Source organism: Akebia trifoliata, chromosome 3, assembly GCF_017979445.1.
Source record: "Akebia trifoliata isolate Shusen 1 chromosome 3, ASM1797944v1, whole genome shotgun sequence".
In the NCBI taxonomy this organism is placed as follows: domain Eukaryota; kingdom Viridiplantae; phylum Streptophyta; class Magnoliopsida; order Ranunculales; family Lardizabalaceae; genus Akebia; species Akebia trifoliata.
The window spans coordinates 2792796-2806647 of NC_141377.1; the positions used below are offsets into that span (position 1 = coordinate 2792796).

The following is a 13852-nucleotide window of genomic DNA, read 5'->3' on the forward strand; positions in this document are numbered from 1 at the left end:
CACAAGTAAAATTTATGACTGTTATGTACCTAATTTTTTAGAAAATAAAAAATAAAAAATAGTAAAAAATATAGATTTGATCTTATTTGAGGGAGATGATCTCCATAACAAAATTCAAGATAGTTAGTCTCTAAATCCAAATAGGACTTTCATAATACTTTCTCAGAAAAGTTTTCTGATACAAATCTAGAGAGTTAAATAATAAAATATTTAACTACCCATTATAACTTAATCTCCAACAAATTAAGTATTAGTTCAAGTTATACTCATATTCCACATATAAGATACACATCTCCCACTTTTCCCATTTAAACTAAAATACTAAGAAAACATCCTATATTCTCATCTATTTTAATTAAACTACATCATTCAATAGGTATGTATCAAGGACATACCCTATAATAATTATTTGTACACACAAAAAAAAATTACAACGTGCACACTATGATAGAACCATATATGGTTGTATTTACAATGGTAGAACTGTATTATCGTTTCAGTGTTTAAAACACATTTTTGGGATTTTATTCTCTATTTTGAATCTAAATTTGCATGTTTAGAATGTCATTATTGAGTAGTTTAAGGTTGATAGGAAAGTATAGATTGAATTAAACTTTGGAAAATGTTGAACTGACTTCATTGGGCACTGCATTAATTCAACACTGTGCTAACATAGCAGTAGGTTTTATTTCCTTCTATCTCAATGAAATAAATTTATAGTTCTGTGTGCACTGCCACGTCAATTCAACACTGGACCCAGTGTCCCACAAAGTCAGTGTCGAACGACCCTAAAAGAATTTACATTTTTTTTTTTTTTCATGTTTACAGTTTCCACTAAGATTTGATATTCTCATTTAGAATTTACATTAATAATGTTTTACAGTAGTATGGTTGTAGAATTGTAGCACAAGAGAAGTTTGAAAATTTATCTCAAAGTTGGATTGTTTCAAAATTCCTTTTAGTTTTTGTGAACTCGCTGAGATTTTCACTAATGGGGAAATCACTTAATGTGAGTCCATGAGAATACAATATGGTATGTAGCTTCAACTTTATTCATTAAAACTCAAACGTGAATCTCGGGTTTGGTCATGGATTGGGTTGGTTGGTGTTCTTATTGAGCTGTGATCAAATGTTCAACTTATGACATATAAGACAGCTATCACATATAAGATTCATGTCTTTGGGTCAAATGTAAACTTATGATATATAAAACAACTATCACATATTATTCATCTGTTTTATGAATTAATAAAACAAAGATTGTCAATGATTTGGGGATTGGCCCAGCCCAACATGGACCAAGTTTGGGTAGTGTTACTAAGCCTCGTCCATGTTAAGGGCTGGGCTCGAGCGAGCGCTAGACCAGTTTAGCTATTCGTTCCGATAATTTATATATATATATAAAACAAAAATATATCAGTACCGTCCAGCCCATATATTGGCTCGACTATTTGTGGGTCGGGCTTAGAATAGAATTTTTAGGCCTAAATAGAACCAGGTCATTTGTGGCCCAATCCACTAATATCCTAAATAAAACGTTTGCTCGATTTAAAAATTAGAATCCAAAGCAGACTACGTAGAATATTTTTAGTTTTCAACATTTGCTCTTATTTATTTAAAAAATTTAGTCTCATAACAACCAAAGAAAAATGGTCTAAGTTCATGGATTAGAAGTGCTTGTAAATCTAGATTATAATGAAGCTAAGATAGAATAAAGCGACTTTAAATATCTTTATTTATCTCTCTTGAAATTATAATTTTTGAACTCTCCAATTTCCCTACATATTTGTGAGGGACAAATTCATCGTTGCATGTTGCCTTGAGTGAGGTGTTTGTTGGACATCTCTTACAGTACGTGAAAAAAGGGGTAAATTCAATGTCAAGGTCTGTCGAATTTAACCTTTTTCTCACATAATATTTAAAAGAGTCACGTCGAATTTATCCCTTTTCTTCATATAATGTTATATCTTGCAACATGGGAGAAAGATATTAGTTATTCCATGTGTTTCTAATGGATGAGTGAATGCAATTATGCAACTTGTTTCAATCAGATATAATGTTTGTTGTGGCCTATATGAGAAGCATCTTTGTGCCTCCAAAGATAACTAGAGAATGATGAATTGTCTGGGGGACCCGTTACCACGGCAACAAGTTTATAGATTTTTTTCTGTTATCTGGGTAAAAGGAGAGGTCCATAGAGACATATGAGGCAACAATTCAATTTGACAAATCCACGTATGATTCCTATATATATATGTTGCTCTAATGGATGATCAACAATGATTTTCGATTTTCGGAGAAATAATTCTTGGCAAAACCAAGGGTTCCATGAAGCTACCAAAAGACATCGATGTTATTTGAATATCAATGTCCTTACAACTAGAATCTATTATTATAGCGAGAGTCTTGGTTCTCTTGATTTCAATAGTATTGTAAACGGTGGACATCGATGTTATTTGAATATTAATGTCCTTTCAACTATAATCTATAATTATACTGATGGTCTCCACTGGTTCTCTTGATATCAATAGTATTGTAAAAGATGAATAGCATTGTGCACTTGTAGCAAACTAAAGAACAAGTGAAGGTGCTTATTTAAGTCAAATGAGGATACCGCAATGCATCTTTTATTGATAATTCAAAACCAATTGACAACAAGTGGAGAGGCCCAGAAACTCATAAGGAGAGAGAAAGGTCTGATGGCAAGTAAAGCTTAACCTACCACTTTTGTGTGCTTCGAGGGTTACTATGGATTACTCCCTTGGGAAAATGAAGTCTTGAAAAATAAGAAAATTAGGATTTTGGGATTTTGAGGGCACGAAAAGATCACTTTTTTTAAGACTTTATTCATCCCCCAACTCGTAGAAGAGTTTGTTGATGAGTTATAAATAAACTAACCTCCAAGATACAACAAAGCCATAGGAGAATTTATAAACAACAATCTTGAGAATTTTCTTATGAAAATGTATGTGATCTTCAACTTAATTTCTCTTAAGAAACTTTGAGTTGTTGAAATTTTTTGAGTTGAATTCTTGAAAAAATGAGTGATTGGACCAACTTGTAAATCCTATTTATAGAGATTGAATGAATTCTTAAATGTCTGTCTATAAAGACACTTGAGCAAATAAATGTGACTGTCAATGAATAGTTAATAGGTATGCCCATTTATGAATAGTCAAAAGTTGTATCTATTCAAGGAAACCCAAAAGATGCCTCTATTCATTGAACAAAAAATAGATGTGTTCATTTATAGATATTAAAGACACGACTCTCCATAAATAACCAACTATTTGCACATCTTTAAAATATTTATTTAATAAAAAAATATATATATATTATAAAAATAAAATCCCAACATACTTTGCACAAGGCTTGCTCTTTGCCGAATGCCTATATCAAGACTCTCCTATCCGTGCTCATGTAATCCTTGTCAAAGATTTGCCCTACTTGATTATGTGTCCATATAACCCCAAGGGAATGGCCTAGTGGCAAGCCGAGCCTTGATAAGCTCTTCAAGAAGGGTAGATCAAGTATTCGAAGCAATCAAAAGAAGGGATGAAGATTTAAGTGACATATCCATTTATTTTTTATTCCTACATCAATTGATAAATTTTTTATTAAAAAAATTCGAAACTTTACCTATAACGACAAATAAAAATCCACCACTATTGTAATTTTTTCAGTTTTATATATATATATATATATATATATATATATATATATATATATATATATATATATATATATATATAGGGTCCCGTTCAGCAACAAACATTTTGGCAAAACATTTTTCAAAACATGGGTTAGAGGTTTTGGAATAGGCTGATTTTTGGTGAGGATGATCTCTAAGATGAGATCATCATCACCAAAAATCAGCCCATTCCAAAACTTCTAACCCCATCAAAAATGGTTTACAAAAAATGGACGGTCCACAAATTTTCCACTTGTAAACATGGGGCTAGAAGTTTTGGAATGGGCTGATTTTTGATGAGGATGATCTCCTCATCGTAGAGATCATCCTCACCAAAAATCAGCCCATTCCAAAACCTCTGACCCATGTTTTGAAAAATGTTTTGCCAAAATGTTTATTGCTGAACATTTCCCATATATATATATATTGGTAAAACAAATTTACCCAAAAGAGGTTGAAGATTTACTTATTTTGGAAAAAAAAGAGTCAACGGTATTTGACTAAATGTACAAGAGAAAGCATGTAGAACAATTTCCTACCAGTCTATTAAAGAAGACTGAGGTCAAGGGAGCCATGTCATCAGTTTAGAAAATATAAAGGGGGTATCTCAAATATTCACCATAAAGCAAAGGAGTACGTCCAAACGACCCGTTCTAAGACAACAGTTTTCAAACTTTTTCGTAAGTATGTGTGCATGGTTTGGTGGTTTAACCAAACACATGCTAAAAGGCCGGTGCAACCAAATGTCTTTGACGGTGTATACGTGTATGTGTGAGAGAGAGAATACGTGTGTATGTGTGTAGAAGAGAGAGAGAGAGAGTCATAGAGTAGATCGCCACATTTAACAGCATCCACATTGCTTTCTACGAAACGTTTCCGTCATCTCCGCCCACTTGTACCCTCTCACCTTCCTTATATCTTACCACTTTTACATCTTCATCTTTTAAGGCCCTTCCACCATTAAAACTACTTTCAATAGGAAACCTACCCATCTCTCTCTCTCACTCACATGGCACCATCAATGGAAGGTGAAGAAGCTGTAATGGAGGCCAATTCTGCAAACAGTAACAACACCCATGAAGTGATCAAGAAATATAAAGTAACAATTGTTGGTAGTGGAAATTGGGGTAGTGTTGCCGCAAAGCTCATTGCATCAAACACTCTCAAATTAAGCACCTTTCATGGTTAGTAGTCTAAAATCTAAATCATCCACATTTTACTTTCTCTTTGTTTCTTTTTAATTCATCAATTAAGAGAAAAACAAGATAAATATAGACATCAAAATATATAGAAATATTTTTCACTTTGTTTTGTTTAATGGAAAATTCAGATGAAGTGAAGATGTGGGTTTATGAGGAGATCTTACCGACAGGCGAAAAACTCACAGATGTCATCAATGAGACCAATGTATATTATATCAATCCATCCATCTCTTTGTGCTCTTCTTTTTTTTCAAGTATGTAAAGTTTTTATGAACCCAATCTTACTTTCTTAATAGGAAAATGTCAAGTATCTTCCTGGTATAAAGCTTGGGAAAAACGTCATCGCAGATCCAGACCTTGAACATGCTGGTATAATTTATGGTGATGGAGAGAATCCTTCCCTTTAGATCATTAATAATAGAAACCAATTTATCTATGATTCATGTTGGGTTCTTGCAGTTGAGGATGCAAACATGTTAGTTTTTGTGACACCACATCAGTTTATGGAGGGTATATGCAAGAGACTTTTTGGTAAGATAAGGGGTGATGTTGAGGCTCTCTCTCTCATTAAGGGTATGGAGGTCAAGATGGAAGGCCCATGTATGATTTCCTCTCTCATCTCTGAACAATTAGGAATTAATTGTTGTGTTCTCATGGGAGCAAACATTGCTAATGAGGTAATAATAAACACATAAGCTTTGACAGAAGATGTAGTTCTAGATAGAGATGGGTTTGCCAAATAGGATTCATGTTGTTGGCAATGACACCATTACTATTGCTTACTCATGAAAATATCACCATGGTTTAAAATATCGTATCGATTGAATGTTTTGGCTTCTGAAAATACCGTTACGGTATCGGCCGATACATTCAATACAAACCGATAAATTTTGGTATATACCTGACACATGCAATGTTTCATATCGATCTTGGCCGAAACCGATATGTATCGATTGATACATTCCGATATTTTAAAACATTAATATCACTATTATATGAAGTAGTCCTAAAAAAAGATTGGAACGGGCATGCAGATAGCATTGGAGAAGTTCAGCGAAGCAACGGTGGGATACAGAGAAGATCGAGAGATCGCACAGAGATGGGTTCGGCTGTTTAGCACTCCATATTTCCTAGTGTCAGCTGTGAGTCTTGCATAATTTCCTTAACTCTATTCAACAAAGTCATATTAAAAGAATAACTGAAAACGAATTACAGAATCTTGAGCATCCACAGCAGAACACAATTAAAATATATACAACATTGTAACGAACTAGAAATCAAAATACATAAATAAATGAATATAAAATTACTAACTATTTTATCAATATGACCAGTTTGAGGGGGTCAAACCTCCTTACATCTTGCCTCTTCGAGGGGGGAAAGCCTTTTACAAGATTTCTCCCAAATATTCCTTCTCTTCTTCCCTAACCTAAATCCCTAAACCCTTATCTATAGCTTATTTCCTAAAAGATAAAATTAAATCTATCACATCTAGTCAAATCTTCAAGAATCCTAATCAAACACAAAATTCTATTCACTAAATCTCTAATTTTATTTAACTTGTAAATAGGGATAGTAACAAACATCAGAAACAATAGATAAAATGAATTAAAGCCAAAGCTATGCAAAGAGATTGCACATCAATATTCAAATTCTAAACATATTTACCGACTCGTATTGGTGTTCAATGAAAAGAGCAGGTTCAGGATGTGGAGGGAGTTGAACTATGTGGGACATTGAAAAATATAGTGGCCATTGCAGCAGGTTTTTAGTCTTATAGTCTCAATCTTCTCTGTTTTTTTTTTTTTCCAACATTCCTCTTAAATGCTGATCTTAAACATTGTTTCAGGTCTTGTAGATGGCTTAGAGATGGGGAATAACACCAAGGTAAGAGTATTTATAGAGTTCAACACCAGAAGATCCTTCTTTGAACCTTCCTCTTAAGTCTCTAATATTGTATCATTCATGAATTTTTAGGCAGCAATAATGCGAATTGGTCTGAGAGAGATGAGAGCATTCTCAAAACTGATGTTCTCGTCTGTCAAGGACAGTACCTTCTTTGAGAGCTGTGGAGTAGCTGATCTCATCACAACATGCTGTATGAAAGCAGATACAATTTTTTTCTAATGTTTTTAAAATATAATATGATATTTTAAACAACATATAATAAAGGTGGGTTGTTGCAGTGGGAGGAAGAAACAGGAAAGTTGCCGATGCTTTTGCAAGAAATGGTGGAAAAAGGTTCGTTCTCTTCTTTTTTTTAACAGTAGTTTTACGGATATTGCAATTGTAAAGAGAACATTATTAATTTGAGATTAGATATCTAATCACTTATAAAAAAATTAAAAAAATCTTTCATGTAGGTCTTTTGATGAGCTTGAAGCAGAGTTGTTGCAAGGCCAGAAACTACAGGTAGAGATAGTAATAATAATAGATGAATATAATTTTGTTCATAGTAGTAGTTTATTGAATTATGCATGTTTAATTAAGAGAGCTGCTAATGGCACCCCAATTTTTACTTATTACACCTCTATTTCTTAAATTATCAATTAAAGATCAAAACACACCATTCAAACATTACAGAAGTTTCAACATTACAAAGCATTAAAACACATTCAAACAACTTCAGCAGTTGTTTACAATTAGTATTAGGCTCATACAAAATACTAAATCTAACAAATAAAAATCTAAACAAGAGAGAGAGAGAGAGAGAGAGAGAGAGTTTCTATCAGCACCCCAACTTTTACTTATTTTCAACCATTGTCTCTTTTTTTCTTTAATTGGGGTGTAATAAGTAAATGTTGGGGTGCCCATAGCAGCTCTCTTAATTAAATATTCATCAGGTGGGAGATGTAGAAGTTTTAACAAGATAATTCTAAGAGAGCTGCATAAATCTTGTCATAATATTCCTTTTCCAAAGCACCCACAAACTTCAATAGATTCCTTCATCATAAACATCAAGGAAGAGCGAATGTTGCATGAGAGAGAACCAAACTAAACATCACAATAAGCGAACCTTTTTTTATGATTGCTTGGGTTTGATATAGCTTCAGCACAAGTTACAAATGACATCCCTGAAGCAGATACAATGCACTCTACTGAAAGTGAACAGGAAAAGAATTATCTGGGGTAGAGGAATGCTCAAGATGTAAATAAAAGAAGGCTGGACCAGGGTTACCCAATTCGCTACTAAAGTACTGAACCGTGAACCGGTTCGAATCGAGCCAGTTCACGGTACGATTCACTCTTGGTTCGTGAAATGCAGCGAATCATCCTAATTTTATACATCCTCCTCCACATATAAATAATATTTGAGATATCCCCCTAAAGTTTCAAACTGATAGCGTGCACCTTTAACCTTAGTCTATATTAATAGACTGATGAAAATTGACCAAATACCCTCATCTTCAACCTGTAAATAAAAATCCAGAATTTTTTCTTTTCAAAATCTACCATCTTCAGCATCTTTTTATCCTACTCATAACTTCAACCTTCAAATACCCTCATCTGTGTCTACCCCTAGTCCCCTACAAACCGGGTTCATTCTTGATTGGTGAACCGCAAACCCGAATTCAAACCAAGCGAACCCACAAATCAGGTAACATAGGGCTGGAATCTAAAACTGACCAATCACTTTAATGAAGGGCAGCTACTACATACAATAGTTGATAACTATTTCTCACTTGCACTGTCTTGATCTATCTGGATTTTAATGTCTTTCTCTATTGAAGGGTGTATCAACTGCAAGAGAAGTCTATGAGGTTCTAAGACAACGTGGATGGCAAGAGTTATTCCCACTTTTCACGACAGTGCATGAGATCAGCATCGGCCAACTTCCTCCTTCTGCCATAGTAGAATATAGTGAGCATACACCCAATTTCTCACTAGTGGAAGGCTCTGCACAATACTATTGACCTTTTCTAAAGACAAGATTCAGAGATTTTAGAGAATCCCAATCTAAAGTCGATGTCAGCAGTTTAAGTTACTTCTCCATATAGAGCATTAAACTGAATCAAAATAGAAACTAGAGACTTGGCAGCCCACACAATTTTTGAGTGATTTAAGATCTACAAAGGCTTTCTGTATTGTAATTCACAAATATCGTCTAGCTTAGCACTCGTTTGTAATGCAGTGGACTTAAAAATAAATAAAAAACTCCTTCAAATGCTCTTATATGCATCACTGGAATAATTTTAGTATTGCTGTTTAGTTGGTGTTAGAATCTTAATGCTTACCTTACAACTAAGAGTAGAATGGATATTACAAGACAAATTAATGTCTCTAATTTTCTATGTAGTATGTAGAGTTACGAGGAACCATAGATTGACTCTTATGATTTGAATCAAGGCCAAAGTTTTCACAATTCAATCATGTATGATGGGATCATCAAAGATTTGATCTTTTCTAACTCTTGTTTGTAACTCACTAAAGGCTTGATGTTTGAATCCCTTTTACGAAAGGAAATATCTTACAACTATTTGAATCTCGACATTACGTTTCTTTTGTGACCAGATTTCATTGTTTTAATCAATTTCGATTTGCTAGCAATTATTATTATAAACAAAAACAAGTCCAATTTTATTTCCAGCTGAAAAGTATTATTTTACCTTCTACAAAAAGTTTATTAGAAGTATTTTTAAATTATAATTTTTACATGTATTATAAATTGATTGGTAACATGAATTTTGTACATAATATTGATTCACGAGTAGAAATAAACTATATTCAATTAACTACTTCTAATAATTTTATTCAGAAAATCATGCAAGTAAATATATATAATAAAAATAAAATAAAATAAAATAAGGAATTCTTAATTCGTCAAATGCATACACATTTGTTTAATAATTAATTTCCTAATTACTTGAAAGTAATCAGACATATAATAACATACTTGAACTTTGTAATTAATAGCATTTATCAATTTTATTTTATTTTAAAAAGTTAATAGCATTTATCAATTAATCATGTGTTTATCATATTTTAGTTCTCCTATGGCAGTTTGTGTGTCTAATTTGAGTGAACTCCATCAACAATGAGACAATGTGTCTGAGATAAGCAGAATTGGTACCATATCATCATGTTTCATTATACCCCATTATATAGATAGGATTCTACCAAGGGTGAATACCATGGTTTTTTGAGAATATGAAAAGTGTCACGTACTTCATATTTTGCTTTTGCGTCATTAATGTTACTTGAAGTTATTTTTAGAAATCAAGTTCTCAAACACCCTGCATTCTAATGAAAAACCATGGATCTTCATTTCCACACTAAATGTTGTGCATATATAATATAATTTGATAACTGTTGAATGTGTTTTTATTCTTGTTTTATCATTTTCTAAAGTTTTAACAAAAATTTCAAAGATGTTCAAAATACATTCATCATGTCCATGAAAGTGTAGAATTTCCATACTGATCAAAATATTTCCATCCTCAAGTTGTTCACAATGGACAATGAGCTTGTTCCAACTAATCTTAGTTTGCAGCATAAGAATAAAAGGGAAGCAACAATTCTAAGAAATTCTCAAATATGGATGACACCAGACATTAGGGTTTCCCAACTCAAATCAGCATAACCAAAACTAATTGCTTGAAAATTATCATGTATATCTATCTATCTATAGATATCTATATCTATATAGTCATCTATGTAAAATAAAATGCAGTTGGGACTCAATTTTCAGCTGTTATGTAGACAATCAACTAATACTTTTTTTACATTTTTTATTTATCAGTAAGTTTGTTTTTAATAAGATCAATAACTTGGACAACCAACTCATATCAAATAGAGAACATAAATTTTCTAACATTTACTTTACTTGAATACCATGAGATCCATATAACCCTTGAGATTGGTTTCAATCATGTAGAAGCATGTATAAAGTGTGAAATTGCATAAAAGATGTAACATCCCAATAAAAACAACATCAAATACTACATATTCTAGGAATCGGTAATAGACACAGCATTTCAGAGATAATAGCATAATATTCTGCTCATGATTATTAAAGCATTCAATTTCAAATTGCAATTAGTATTCAAAGAAATCTGTCCACATCAGAGCAGTGAACTTCATGGAAAATAGAAATGCAAGACAAAATTTCTCACAGAAAGCAACATAAAATGAAAACGTAAAGCTTATTCCAGAGATTCTTTCTGTTTTGCTTGTGCAAGTAGCTCTTCTCTGACCCTTTTGATCTCCATTTCCTTTTCCAGTCTTTCTTGCTGAAATAAGGAGCGAATGTAGGCTTATGAAACGAAAATGGATAGAAACAAATAAATGAAGCCAAAATTTTAAAAGGCAAGCTCGGGAACTAGCAAGTTAAGAGTTAATGCATTTATAATGCCCAGCTAGTGCATATAATTAATAAAATTATTTTTTTAAATAGATAAAACAACAAAATACCTCAACACCATAGTATTATTTAGCCCACTAATGCTTTCCTATCCTCAAACCACATCAACCTAGGTTTTATCAATTCTAATTCAGTTCGACTTTTGGAAGAGTTGGGGGGGGGGGGTGGAAGCTAATTAGATGGTAAAGAAGAAGAGAGAGAAAAATTATAAAAGGGGATTTGGGGTCAAAAGGTTTTATAGGGGCTTATAGAAAAAGATTTCAACGAGATCAATTGGGCATGTGAAATGCAAAGTTTTGCAATAGGGTGCTTTATTCAAGTTTAGGTGCATGAAATAGGGTTAGGTTTGCTAGAGGGAGAGTTTGAAGGTTGTGAATTGGGTTGTGAGTTTAGAATTTGAGTTTTGAAGCAGTTTGAATAGATTTTATATGCACTAAGATGAGTTTGGATGGTTTCTTCTGGTCCAAGAAGGGCTTCGTTGAGCTGTTTTTATGGGTTCAAGAAAGAAAATAAAAGAAAAAGAAGACATATTTACCTTGAAATCAAATCAATGATTTCCATGGCATCACCAAGTTGAATTCATCCAAATTCAAACAAGTTAGTTTTTTAAGTATTTAGAGTCCCAATATTGGGTAATAATTTGTGAGCTCCAACAAATTGAGTAAGGTATTTTATTTATTTATTTATTTCTTATATAATTTTCAAATTTAGCATTGAGTATAGTTAGGTGAGGTAAGTGAGAATTTTAAATGTAAAACAGGGTTTTGTTCTATAGGCTTCGAATTTCTTGTTCCCTACATGAGACCTGAATACCACTATCTCAACCTGGTAGGCAAGGCTTTGAAAGATCAAATGGATTAACCAGACGACCAAAACACAATAACTTACCAGAGGAAGAATGAAATAGAAGTTCCTCAAAGAGCTACTATATGAAATAAGAATGGTTAAGGCGTGATGTGCCAAGGTCGATTGCTAGTTCTTCCTCTGTCTTCCCCGGTTCCCCGTCTCTGTTCCCGGTTGAGATCGATTCTGTTGGCACAGGTTCGGTTGGAATGTTAGCATTTAATTAGGTGGTTGGGGGTTGAGAGAGGCATATAAATAAGTAACCTTGAGTAAGAATGATCATAAAATTTGAGATTTGAGTTGAGAATTTTCTCTCTAGTTCAAGAACATTATGTGTAGAGTATAGCATTCTTGGAGCTGAGTGATTCCAAGGAAGGTTAAGTAATTCCCCTTTAAGATAGTTAAATGATTCCAACCTACCCAGTCGAGTAATTCCCGATCACCCTTCCGATTTGTACGGATCTTCATATAATTTCATATTAGTTCTTCCATCCAATTATCCTATCAACTTTCATCAATTTTCATCCATTCCTACTACTTTTTTCATCTCTCTACCAATTTTTATCCCATAAATATATATACATATACCCAATGTTCCACCCATTTCTATGCCATTCATCCTTCCCAAATTACCAAAGTCCAAAACAGTTCCAATGTCTCTGTCTTTCTTTTGCAACTCGAAAACCCTTCATTCTACAGCATTTATCATTCAAGAAAGAGACACAAGTGAAGCAACAATGGTCACTCTGAGCCACTTCTGTTCCACAATCGAGTACTTATTGGCTCCATTAAAATATGTTTTATTACTCAATTACTTAATTTGGTTCTCAGAATTTTACATGTTGAGAACCATACCCATATCAATCTTTGGCTCCTCATTGTGATTGTTATTAAGATTTCAGCCATGAAAACTCCAACTGAACCCATCATCTCCTCCCCCACCAATCATGGATCACAATTATACAACATTACTAATTCAACTTAGATCTCTGTCTAAGGAGTAAGAGCGCAAACAAATTGAATTCAAAGCAAAAAAAAACAAATTTTTAACTTAGTTAAAGATAGATTATCTATGTAAATCTATCCTCTAGGGTTTTTTGTTCAATTTTCTATCTGAAAACCCCAATTATAAACTACGGCATCAACATAAAGCTGTAACAAACGAAATTTAACAGAATAAATCGAATACATTTCCTCTCTTTAGAGATCAATCGATCACCGAAACGAAAAACATTCAATGTTTAGGTGTTTAAGAAGAAATCAAACTGAGAGAGAGAAAAAAACCTTCTCGTCCTGATGGAGAGCAATCCAGACATGGAGCTTATCCATGGACTGCCAGAATAAGAAGGCGCCAAGTGTCATCGCGAAATACGTCGCTACTTTCACCATCTTCTTCCCACCCCCCACAAACACCTCTGCTGTTTTGAGTCGAATTCAAGGTTTAATAACTCGTACAGACCGAGATGACTCGTGCGAGTCATCCTGGTCTCGGATACCTCTGGGCGAGATGATCAATGTGAATTAGGTCTGGCCACGGATGGTTTCCGTACCGGATCAGTCCCACTTCAATACTAATCCAAAAAATTTTAAACATGTACCTTATTTGATTGTATTAATGAATTTGCAAACCGAATTCGATCCGTTTCATATCTTCGTTGATCCGAAACCAATCAAATCAGATCCTAACACATCTTATTTTCAAATTATCAATGTTAAAAATATTAAAAATAATCTACTTTTCAACTACAAATAGAG

At 33.3% G+C, this 13852-nt stretch overlaps 2 protein-coding genes across 2 annotated transcripts; one reads left to right on the plus strand and one right to left on the minus strand.

Moving 5' to 3' along the window:
• Positions 1–4507: 4507 nt before the first annotated feature.
• On the plus strand, positions 4508–9064 carry GPDHP (NAD-dependent glycerol-3-phosphate dehydrogenase family protein). Its single transcript, XM_086433278.1, has 11 exons — positions 4508–4875; positions 5022–5098; positions 5190–5262; positions 5353–5570; positions 5928–6035; positions 6594–6657; positions 6743–6780; positions 6871–6991; positions 7080–7134; positions 7257–7305; positions 8625–9064. Exons 1-11 carry the CDS (start codon positions 4701–4703, stop codon positions 8805–8807), a joined length of 1161 nt encoding a protein of 386 aa, XP_086289404.1. The 5' UTR covers positions 4508–4700; the 3' UTR covers positions 8808–9064.
• A 1699-nt stretch (positions 9065–10763) lies between these two features.
• Positions 10764–13600, minus strand: LOC147405525 (uncharacterized). The gene is made up of 2 exons (XM_086433279.1): positions 13382–13600; positions 10764–11123 (listed from the first exon to the last, which is right to left on the minus strand). The coding sequence occupies exons 1-2, from the start codon at positions 13484–13486 to the stop codon at positions 11037–11039; spliced, it is 192 nt and encodes a 63-aa protein (XP_086289405.1). The 5' UTR covers positions 13487–13600; the 3' UTR covers positions 10764–11036.
• Between the last annotated feature and the right edge of the window lie 252 nt (positions 13601–13852).